The sequence below is a fragment of the Xenopus laevis genome, chromosome 2L, assembly GCF_017654675.1.
Source record: "Xenopus laevis strain J_2021 chromosome 2L, Xenopus_laevis_v10.1, whole genome shotgun sequence".
NCBI lineage: Eukaryota > Metazoa > Chordata > Amphibia > Anura > Pipidae > Xenopus > Xenopus laevis.
Window position 1 is genome coordinate 66,482,413 of NC_054373.1, and position 12,429 is coordinate 66,494,841.

The 12,429-nt window shown below is 40.4% G+C and overlaps 1 protein-coding gene across 4 annotated transcripts in view; it reads left to right on the forward strand.

Annotated features, from left to right (window-relative positions):
- LOC108708135 (solute carrier family 41 member 1) overlaps positions 1-12,429 on the forward strand; it is a 43,596-nt gene that overhangs the window by 17,092 nt on the left and 14,075 nt on the right. For all 4 annotated transcript variants that reach the window (XM_041581974.1, XM_041581975.1, XM_041581976.1 and 1 more), the window contains 3 exons: positions 4,397-4,504; positions 10,321-10,392; positions 11,379-11,523. In XM_041581974.1, the coding sequence (XP_041437908.1) occupies positions 4,397-4,504; positions 10,321-10,392; positions 11,379-11,523 (325 nt within the window). The remainder of the gene's footprint in view (positions 1-4,396; positions 4,505-10,320; positions 10,393-11,378; positions 11,524-12,429) is intronic.

Here is a 12,429-nt window from a genome sequence, read left to right on the forward strand (position 1 = left end):
ATTTTTAGCGGGCGGGAAGAAAAGGAAATTTGTCACCGGGCATCTAATCTCCCTGAATCTGCCTGTGTACTCTGACCCTAAGGAAAAAAAGTTTGTAGTTGTAGTTGAGAGCAGTGTTTGTTTATCCCTTTCTGTTCTCTGGATCTCTATTAAATATACCCACTTCAATGAATAAGATCTGATCATACACTTTATGTATTATGCAGGGGGATTATCTATTGTAAATATTTTCCCATTCTATTTATCTAGCTTGCAAGGACCAAATTTGAGAAGCATCATTTTGCTTGTTTGCCTGTTTACCTAAAGAATGAACAAAAACTGTTAATCTTTATTGATTCAAAACAATGGGCAAAAGGTGTGTTTGTCACAAGCCCTCTTCGTTGGATACATGTTCAAAAGGAAGTATACTGCCTTGTTGAAATTCCTAGAGGAGACCCATGAGTCTGGGGTTTTTATTTTTTATTAAATGGCTTAAATTGGTTTGTTTGCTACATTGTTTCAGAAATCAGAGCCAGGAGTGCAGAGAATTTAAGCAGATATATTGTTTTTAACATCAGTAACATTTAGGCTGACATGGGGGCCAAAACCACTAGCTGAAATCCACTAGATAATTTCTGCCCTACCACATGCGGTAGCCTCTTCTCTCTTCTGCATTGAATCGGCTCGGCGCAAACAAACTCTGTGGGTTTTAGTGGAGAATGGTGAGTCACTGCATTTTGAGCCCAAATCCACCAAAGTTTGTCTATGCCAATTCATTCCGGACAAGAGAGGGCTGGTAGGGCAGACAGCCAGCGGATTTCAGCTAGCGGTTTTTGGCCCCCATGTGGCTCTAGCCTTAGTGCTCTTAAACATGGGTGTTTTCTTGCTGCATTGCACTGCAGGGGAACGCAGGAAGAAACACAGCCTATCAGTCATAAGGTTGTGCTCAGGCACATGTAAGCTTTGCAATCCAACACATTGCACAGCTCCGCCTGTTACCTGGTTACCAATGAATTCATATGTGGGTTTGTTCTTGAGTGACCATGGCGGTAGCAGTATTGCAGGTCACAGCGAGCCCCCCATGCACATTTCAAAGGGGGCCGGGAAATTTTTTTTCATGTGGGGGCTGGCGCCTAAAAGTTAATGTTACGTGTTTCTGGACAAATGTATACTGTTTACGCTTTATCTGCCCTAACCATAAGAACCTAAAGTTATCCAGCTCATCTATGCTTTTCACTGCATTCTCATGACCAGTAGTGATGTGTAGGCTGGCAGGTTCGGGCTGCCTGCCACACATATTTCGCTGGTCAGGGGTGGGTTTAGATTGAGCTCTTTTTCTGCTTTCCCTACCTGTGACCTTACTCTGCCAGCTTTCTGCTCCGGCAACCTCCATTAATTGGCTAACTCGTGCCCCACCCCCTTACATGACATCTGAAAGGGTCGGTGTGGGTGTATACATGGAGTTGTTGGGAGAGGGTGGGTGTGGGTCGTATTTTTGTTGACCCGCACATCACTTATGGCCAGCATATGGCCTCATCCATTTTGACCCATAACTGTCATGAACACTTCCTCTCAGGAAGTCACTTTACACCTAATCAGGAATATTCAACCCCTCCAAACCAGCTTTGCTTTACTGTCTGCAAAAAATGCTCCACAGACACGATATTTCTGTACAGTCTGGCATAGATACATTTCATATAATATATATATATATATATATTACCCAGTACTGTTCTGGAATCTCATTCTGCCTAATGCTAAAAATCTTGAAGGGTCGGAGTTGTCTCTGATCACTCAAAGAAACTGTGAATATAAGTCATTTAAAGTTCATTTTACAATCACTTTTTTTCAGTTCAGTTGTTCTCCGATAATTCCCCAGAATTTTTCAATTACTTTCCAATATTTAATTTTTTTACTGTTTTTTCAAAATCTTAAGATTAAAGTTTGATGTTCCTGTCTCTTGTGTTTGAGTCTGTCGGCTCATTTCAGGTGCGGAATCTAAATTGTTACAGTTTTGCAACATTTAGTTGATACATTTTTCAGCAGCATCTCTGGAGCGTTAGCAACTATTGTATCAATTCCAACAGCTGCCTTTAATGAAACCCAGCGATTCTGCTGAGCAGCTACAAAGATAAGAAATGTATTAACTAAATTTATCAATTTAGAACAGTTCACAGGGTCCTCTTGACCTGTTTCTTTGTCCCAGCTATCATCTGTTGGGGTCAGCCTTTGGGGTCCCTACCAGTCAAACTCAGCCCAAAGTCAGCCCAAACAATGGCACAAAGAGAGAAATAATGAATGCTGTGTTTTTTCTGCTTATTAGCCAGGATAAAGGCCCTAATGTGGGCCGAAACATGATTCAATAAACCTACATCCTATTCCCATGCCACTTTCACACAATTCCTTCCGACACCCACATAACATGAATAACATGTATTTTCTTCACTATACTGCATACACTGCATTGACCACAACCTGTCATCAGCCCCTCGATGCTCCCATTTACCTTTCTGTCCGGGACTCCTGTATCCTGCACCCTGCTGCTCCCTGAAGAAAGCTGATTGGCTTTATCCACATCTGTGTGTTATGGCACTGACAGGCACAGCGTTGGCCTGAGTGCGGCTACACAGAATGGAGTGGAGAATCACCTAAAAAATTAGAGTATGCCTTTTCAGACCATTCGACCCCTGATGTAGCTGAGCTCATGCTGATGTTGTTTCAGTGCAGCTGCAGATAAAGTGGATTTTCTTTCCTCAGCCTGCTCCTTACCAAATGCGTGATGATAAAGGGGCCAGAAAATAGTCTGGCCCTTTAGATAGTAGTATATCTTCAGAATTTGTGTGTCCAATATAAAGACCTATCCCATGCATATTCACCTGTTGCCAAGGCAGCTGAATGTTAAAATAAAACTGAATATTGTAAGGGTGCACATTTAAACACATTCTGGCTGAGCAAGAGAAAAAGTAGTGCTTTACAGCTTAATAAGGACTCCCAATATTCTTTTCTTGCACAGAGGCAGGCCCTTAGAGCCATTATACCCCTATGCAGCTTAGCATACTGGCGACGTGTGCAATGCATAGAAAGATGAAAATATAGGGAGGCTGGGAATACACATCAGCAGAGAGGGGTTGCCACTAAATAGGAGTAGGTAAATTTAAAACAATGTGATATATGTGTAAGAGTTTCACTGGGAGCTTCACCATTTTAAATGGCATAAAAAATGTGTTTTGAATTTCCCATTCTTTACAATTTATTTTTCAAAATTACCCTGTATTGCCCTTTTATATTGCAAGTGAGACAGACGTGCCACTGTAAAGGTTGGCCTCTGGTGCGGTGATCCTCTTTATGGGTAAAAAGGTCCCCTGCTATTTGTCTATAATGTGCTCTAATATACTTGTAATATGTAATCATGTCCCCTCGCAAGCGCCTTATTTTCCTTATGACCCCAACCTTGACAGTCTACCCTCATAATTAAAGTCTTCCATCCTTCTAACCAGTTTTTTGCACTGCTCTGCACTCTCTCCAGCTCATTTATATCCCTCTTGGGGCAGAGACACACGTGGAGATTTGGGGAGATTAGTCGCCAGGCAACAAATTACCTCTTCTTCTGGTGACTAATCTCTGCGAAATGCCTTCTCGCCGGTTAGAATCTAAATTGCTGGCAGGATGGCCTGTGGCGTAACTAACGGGGGAGCAGGGGGTGCGATTGGGCCAGGGCCTGCACCCCCTCAGGGCCCATGGCAGGTCGTGCGCCACCGACTCTGCCGGACGTATGTAGGGGGGCAGGGGCCCGGCTGCACATCACGCACCAGGGCCCGCCCCCCTCTAGTTACATTACTGAGGATGGCACTCAGACCGGTTCACTTTCCGAAGCCGGCCGAAGTTGCCTCACGAGGAAAGAGTTTTTTCACCCGAAGAAGAGACGATTTGTCGCCCGGGGAATCTCCCCAAATCTCCACATGTGTCTCTGCCCCTAAGGACTGGAGTCCAAAACTGCACTGCATTCTCCAGGTGTGGCCTTACCAGGGACCTATAAAGAGGCAAAATTTATGTTTTCATCCCTTGAGTTAATGCCCTTTTTTTATGCAAGATGCGCGCTGGCACGTACTTTCGCGCATGCGTGATTGAGCACACACTAAGCCGGCGCCGTGGCTGGCCAGGTTGCCTAGGGCGCCTGGCCGGGTTGGCCCAGCTCTGCAGCTGCATGTGCCTTTCGAGAACTGGGCACTGGAGATTTTCACCACTTCTTTATCTCCCACGCAACCAGTTGCAGGTATAAGGTGGGTTTTCCCGTAGAATTTTTTTATTCATGATGCCTGGAGCTGTAAAGTTATGCCACCTGACTGTCCAAAATGTAATTACAGTTTCTTTTCATCAGGAGGTGTTGACTAATTTTCTTATTTTTTGCCATTTGCAGCACTGGCAGGTCTTTACAGAAGTCACAGAGGTCTTTATCTTGGTGCCTGCTCTACTGGGGTTGAAGGGGAACTTAGAAATGACATTAGCTTCTCGACTGTCAACTGCTGTAAGTAAATTACAGAATTTGTTTTTGTATATGTTTACCAGAAATAAAGACTTTTTCCAATTACTTTCCATTTTTTACTTTTTACCATTTTTCCAAAATCTAAGTTTAAAGGTGAATGTCTCTGGTGTTAAAGTTTGTCAAATCGGTAATTCAGGCGCAGGCTCTAAACTATTACAATTTTGCAACATTTAGTTGATACATTTCTCAGCAACATCTCTGGAGTATTAGCAACTATTGTATCAAGTCTTAACAGCTGCCCTGTAATGAAACCCAAAGATTCTGATCAGCAGGGACAAAGATAAGAAATGTATCAACTAAATGTATCCATTTAGAAAAGTTTACACGGTCGGCGACCCCCCCCCCCTCCCAGAGCTGCTTCAGAAGGTGAAGAATTACACTTTAATATTAGAAAAACAGTCACACATAGAAAATATACAGTCATTGGAAAAAGTCGTTATTTCTGGAGATCTACCTGAAAACAACTAGTTGTTTGAAGGTGAACCACCCCTTTAATGAAACTCATGGATTCTGCTCAGCAGTGACAAAGATAAGAAATATACCAAGCCACTTTACACTTCAATATTAGAAAATAGAAAGTAGTTAGAAAAAGTCTTTATTTCTTGTGAATTATCTGAAACCAACTGAACTGAAAAAATTGTTGGAAGGTGAACAACCCCTTTAAATTAAGTGTGTATATTGTCTAATCCATCACCATTATCAGTGGAAACATGCAAAGATGTTGTTGCCAGCTATTCCATGTTTTCCAAAGTACAGTTTGTGGTGCAACAGAGAGTGAAGTGAATTCCAGCATTGATTTTTAGAGTTAAAAAGTTATTGCAAAAGACACAGCTAATAAGTAATTTCTATGAATTATCAATTAGCTGTATTAATAAACCATATATCATTGTATTGTGAAATGAAGTATGGTCAATTGATGAGTTATATTTAATGTCCATTTTATGTTATTGGCAGTTAATTCACTAATATACTTTCATTCTCCTCCTTTGAGGCTCACTGCATGAGGCTCTTTTCTCCTGTTTCACTTTGCAACCGCACAATTTCTGGACAACTTTGCTGCCTGGCTTCCTTACTTTCTTTTATCTAACACCCCATCCATCATATTAGGTGACTTTAATATACCCGTTAACAACCCTTCTGTCTCTAAACTTCTTTCGCCAACATCCTTCCTAGGCTTATCTCTGTGCTCTGACTCCCCCTTACACTTCAATGCTAAAGCTCTGGATCTCATATTTACCAGACTCTGTTCAACCACCAAATTTACAAACTCACCATTTCCTCTCTCTGATCACAATATGCTCACATTTCAACTCTCACTAACTTCCCTCCTCACCCCCTGTTATTCCCCAAACACATACCTACCATGACTTGCAAGCTGTAGATGTCACATCTCTCTTCTCTCTCTCTCCTTTGACTCTCTTCACTCTAATATCTCGACCATCTCTTGTCCTAATGTGGCTACCTCTGTCTTAAACAGCACACTCACCACTACCCTTAATGAGCTTGCTCCTGCAAAAACTAAATGTGCTAGACCCAAACCACTTCAACCTTGGCATATTGCTCATACAAAAGTGTTTCAAAGACACTCAAGTGCACTTGAGCATCGCTGGTGCAAATCCCGCTTAGAATCAGACTTTTGAAGCTACAAATCTGCCTTACACTCCAATAACACCAGCCTTTCCCAAGCCAAACAAACATACTTCACTTCACTCTTTAACTCCCTTTCTAAAAAAAATCTGCACAACTTTTCTCCAACTTCTTTCCCCTTCTCCACCCCCTCCATGCCCATCTGTCTCTGCTCAAGATATTGCCGAGCACTTCAAAAACAAAATTGACTCTATCTGAAGTGACATTACACTACTCAACCCCCTTAGACTTTCAGCACCCTCCCTCCACACTCCTCAGTCTCTCCTGTGCTCCTTCACACCTGTGACTGATGAGGAAGTCTCAAAACTGTTGGCCTCTTCTCACCTTACCACCTGCCCGCTTGATCCTATTCCTTTAAAACTTCTCCACAATGCCAATTCCTGTCTAATCAAAGCCTTAACGCATCTATTTAATCTCTCGCTCTCAACTGCAATCTTTTCTTCTCTACTAAAACATGATCTTGTCACCCCCATCCTGAAAAAAACCCTCTCTTGATCCCTCCAATCTTGATAACATCCGACCTTTCTGCTACCTTTCATCTCTAAACTACTTGAGCGCCTAGTCTACAACAGACAATAACCCGCTGGACCCCCTACAATCTGGTTTTAAGCAACAACACTCCACTGAAACTGCCCTAACCCGACTAACGACCTTTTAACAGCTAAAGCCAACAATCACTTCTCACTACTTATACTGCATGATCTCTCCGCTGCATTTGACACTGTGGGCCATCCTCTTCTTCGTCAGTCCCTCTGTTCACTTGGCCTTTGTGACACGGCCCTGTCCTGGTTCTCTTCTTATCTCACTAATCCATTCCTTTGGTGTCTCCTACAATGGAGTAGCATATTTTCCTTTTTCTGTTGGGGTTCCTCAAGACCCTGTCCTGGGCCCCTTATTATTCTCCCTCTATACTTCCTCCCTCGGCAAACTAATCAACTCGTATGGTTTTCAATACCACCTCTATGGTGATGACACTCAGATCTATCTCTCCTCTCCTGATCTCAACCCAGAACTCCTAACTTGGTTCTCGTCCTGCCTGTCCACTATCTCTACTTGGATGTCGCAACCCTACCTTAAATTAAACCTTTCTAAAGCTGAAATGGTTCTCTTCCCTCCAACTAACACTATTAACATCCCAGAAGTATCCATCATAGCTAGCAATTCCACCATCTCCCAAGGCCCGGTGCCTTGGGGTTATCCTAGATTCTGCCCTGTCCTTCACTCCTCATGTCCAGTCACTTATTAAATCATTTCACTTCCACTTAAGGAACAAATACAAAATACGATCATTTATCACCCAAGATGCTGCCAAAATTCTTATTCTCTCTCTCGTCATATCACGTCTAAACTACTGTAATTGGCCTTCCCCTCCAGAGACTGTCATTCACCCAACAGCTTCCTCTACTGACCTGCTACTCAACTCTTCTCTCATTACCTCTTCACATGCTCGCATCCAAGACTTTGCAAGGGCTGCACCCCTCCTCTGGAATTCGCTCCCACGGTCTGTCCGACTTTCTCCCAACCTGTCTCCTTTCAAAAGAGACAGGTAAAACGCACTTCTTTAGAGAAGCCTACCCTCACTCTGCTTAACTACCAAATGCAATACCACATACAGTACTACATCTCTCACTCACTTAATTCTGAACCTGCCCACTCCCACAGCTTGTGTCTTATTTCCTTCCCTTTAGATTGTAAGCTCCTTTGCACGGGCCTTCCTCTCCTTTTGTACCAGTATTGGTTGTGATGTATGTAACACCATATGTTCTATGTATGTAATTAATATGATTTAGTTGTATAAACACATTTACTTTACAGCGCTGCAAAATATGCTGGCGCTATATAAATAAATGTTGATAATAATATATATCATTCCTCCCCAATTAGAATCACTAATAGACTATAGTCTTAGAGGCCTATTTATCAAAGGTTGGAGTTTAGTGGTTTTTGAAACCACTACTAAACTCGCTTTTTCTAAAACCACAAATGTCATGACATTTATTAAAACATCTGATGAAAAAAAGTACGAATGGAAAACAAAGCTGAACATTGTGCTAAAAAATACAATTACTTCTAAAACCTCTAAAAAACTACTAGCGAAAAAAATCTGTAACTGTAAGGGCCTATTTATTAAAGGACAATTTTTTTCTGGTTGAGTTTTCAAATGGGAAATCTAACCATTTATTATGCCCGAAAGCTGCTCCAAATCCAAAAATACTCCATCTAAAACCTGTCGAGGTCATGTAGAAGTCAATAGCAGATGTCCCCGAAGATGTTTCCTGACATTGTGATCTGCGCTAGTTTTTGTCTGATAATCAGGGCCGCTCCGGCCATGAGGCAAGGTGAGAATCTTGCCTCAGACGGCACGGAGCGGCCAGTTACCAGGGGCGGCAAAAAGCCGCCTCTGGTAACTTTAAGAGCCGAATTTCCGTTTTTTAAAACGGAAATTCGGCTCTTCTAGCGCAGCGAGCGCAATAGCGCTCACTGTACTAGCGATGCGGCCCCTCCTCCACCCGCTCCGACGCTGGTAGTTAGAAGAGCGGAGCAGGAGGAGGGGCGGCATTGGGGCTGCTGCCTCAGGCGGCAGCAGCCCCTGAAACGTGCCTGCTGATAATTGTGGCAACAATCCGACAAGTCAAAGTTTTCGGCGCATCAATTCAAAAAAGTTGTACGATTCAAACTGACGCACGATTTTGTCGCTAAGTTTTTTTGCACTGACTTTTTCTAGAAGAATTATTGATAAAGGAGTTACATTTGTGGATGAGAGTTAGGTCAACTCTTTTTTTTTTTAATAAAAACAAACCGCGAGTTTTAGTAAATACCCCTCTAAAAGTCTGACTTGATTTAAAACTGTCCAATAGGATCAGCAGCTACATTGACTTCTTTAGGACCTTGACAACATCTTCCTGGCAAATTTTGTAATCGTGGTTTTCGCACTTAATAAATCTCGAGGTTTTTTTTTGTTTTTTTTAAATAGGAAAACCACAAATTTGTAGAGATTCAGAATGAATTTTGATTGTTAATAAATGGATCTCATATTTAAAAATTTACCTCACCTCTCGGACTATTTTTGTTAGTCCTTTCACCTAACACAATTCACTAGGAGGTAATAAAAATTGTTGTCAATATTTTGACATATATACACTGTATATATATGTGTGTGTGTGTGTGTGTGTATATATATATATATATATATATATATATATATATATATGTATGTATGTATGTGTATGTATATATATATATATATATATATATATATATATATATATATATATATATATATATATATATTCATACCATACTGTTAAATCCCTCTGTTTGATGACGCTAGCTCTGGCTACTTTATTCTGTAAGTACATGCTGTATTTACTTGTGTAATCTTCTATGATTGATCAGAGTGACCTGGTGATTCGACCCAAACAAGAACAAGGTGACATAAAATCATTTAATGGCACACAAATTAAACTAGTCATGGGATAATGCTGCTGTGTAGATTGTCAAAGAAAAGGAACATGTTCTGTTATGTACAATGTATCAAGTAAATGGATAATATTACTATCACTATGTAGTGTACAGTGATTTGTCAGTGTGTGATTATTTGTTATCCTAGCAAAACGTGATAGTATGATGTGTGCCAAGCATGAGCAAGGGGAGTTATTGAGAAAGATAAGGCTAGTCCATAGGTGTATAATCTCTGCCTGTGGAGGAACACAGGCCAAGAATCTGCTCCTCTGTTGCTGACCATCTGCATAATGCGCATACACCCAGAAACATTACCTCCACTCAGGTGCATGCAGACACAGCGGATTTCAGTATGAAACGCAAAATCTCTTGTTTCGTTGCTGCAATCCATCACTTCTGGCTGCACCTGAATGGAGGTCATGTTTCCAGGTGCTGGCGCGTCAGGCAGAAGGGCAGCAGTGGAGGAGCGCATTCTCGGCCTACATACGAGTAGTCTGGCGCTACTCCAAGTGTGTAGAGATGTTACCAAGGAAAAAAGGATGGTCCACATTAGATCACTATAGTTCATAATTAAACATTATCGCTTAGCCCTTTGTTGAGAATTCCCATTTATTTACATATTTCTTTATAAGCACACTTACTGGATGTATCACTTGTGTAGGAAGGAGCTAATATGTCTTGTCTTGCAGGCAAACATTGGACAAATGGAAACTGCCAAGGAGAAGTGGTCAATGATCACTGGAAACATAGCTCTGATACAGGTAGGTACAGATCCTGGGGTATAGCATAGATGTTTCTACACATTGGAAACAAGAATGTTTTAGAAAAGTTCTGTTATTGATTCTGTGGCCTTGTTTGTTTTTTAGGAGAGAGGGGTTAGAATACCCCAGTATCATGTATTGTGAGAAAGTGTACTGACCAGCATATTCTAGATATAGTGAATAAAGTACCCCCTATTGTAAAATATAAGGATATTATAAGTTACTGAGGAGTTCCATGACCATATAAAAGGGTGAGTGTTTTTATACAAGTCATGAAACTCCAAGGTGACTTCTAATATACTCATATTTTGCAACATGTGACAGAAATTACATCACTAACCTTCGATTATAACCAATGATCTGACTAAGCACGGTTTATGAGGATATATTACACATATATTCATGGCGCGCGTGTGTGTATGTATGTATGTGTGTGTGTGTATATGTGTGTGTATATATATATATATATATATATATATATATATATATATATATATATATATATATATATATATATATATATATATATATATATATATATATATATATATATATATATATATATATATAGTGAATAAAGTACCCCCTCTTGTAAAATATAAGGATATTATTAGTTACCGAGGAGTTTCATGACCATATAAAAACACGAGGCCGAAGGCCGAGTGTTTTTATACAGGTCATGGAACTCCGAGGTAACTTATAATATCCTCATATTTTGCAACTGGGGGTACTTTATTTATTATAATACACAAATTTCAATGAGTCATGTGACAGAAATGACATCAGAACTCACCGTTTATAACTGATGACATCAGAACTCACCGTTTATAAGGATATAATTTACAGGATATTCATGGCTTTTGTGTATTATATATATATATAGTGTGTGGAAGGGAATAGCATAATATAAGGCGCAAGGGTTTAGTTCACTGTAAGCTCAAGTATAGTATTCAGATCTGAAAGCTTTATTATTAATGTTCCACCAGGTTCAGGCTACCGTTGTGGGTTTCTTGGCTTCCATGGCAGCTGTAATTTTTGGCTGGATCCCTGATGGCCACTTCCTCATGGACCATGCAGTCTTGTTGTGTGCAAGCAGTGTCTCCACAGCTTTTATCGCCTCCATGGTGCTGGGTGAGAACACATCAAAAGCATAATTGTAAACTTGAAATAGGTTTACAACAATTGGCTTATGCCTGTGTCACTTACAAAAGCATTTAACTGCGCATTTTTCCTTTTCTGGAAACAAAAAACCTGAAATCTTCCCATATTGTTGTCAAACAGTGGTGGGTATTGAGCTAGCAGGGTTTGAATTTGTGCCATGTTTGTAGGCGAAAAATTAAAAGCATTCTTAGAAATGCATTCTCTGCAATTATTATATAATGGAAATGCTCTTTGGCTCTTTTTAGCCCTACTTATGCTAAATTCTCTGGTCCTGAGTTGGCAGAATATTACAGGCAAACTGTCAAAGACAATCTCCCAGTATACCACAGGACTTAAATTTTAGTTCTTGTCTAATTTTTGTCTGCAATTCTTCTTAACTCACTGGCGTAAATAATACAATGTCATTTGTCTATAAAGACACTTTAAGGGGCCCATTTATTAAACCTCAAATTTATCTTGTCGAGGTTTTAAAGGTGAAAACCCAAGTTTTTTGTGTGGGGAAAAAAACCTAGAATTTTTAGAGATTTATTATATCTCAGAGATGCTAATATCTGAATCTGAAAATACTCCATCTCAAGCCTGTCGAGGTCATGTAGAAGTCAATGGCAGATGTACCTGAAGTTGTTTCTTGAAATCATGATCTGCGCTAGATAATCCGATAGTCTTGGTTTTCATCCAATAATCCAAAGGAAGTCGAGTTTTCGGAGCGTCAATCGTACAATATGAATTCACGCTCGATTTTGTCATGACATTTTGTAGCTACAACTTTTTTGAGACATTTTTTTTATAAATGAGTTAAATTTGTGGAAGGGAGTTTGTTCGACTGTTTTAAATAAAACATTTTTAATTAATTTTTAGTTTTAGTAAACAAACCCC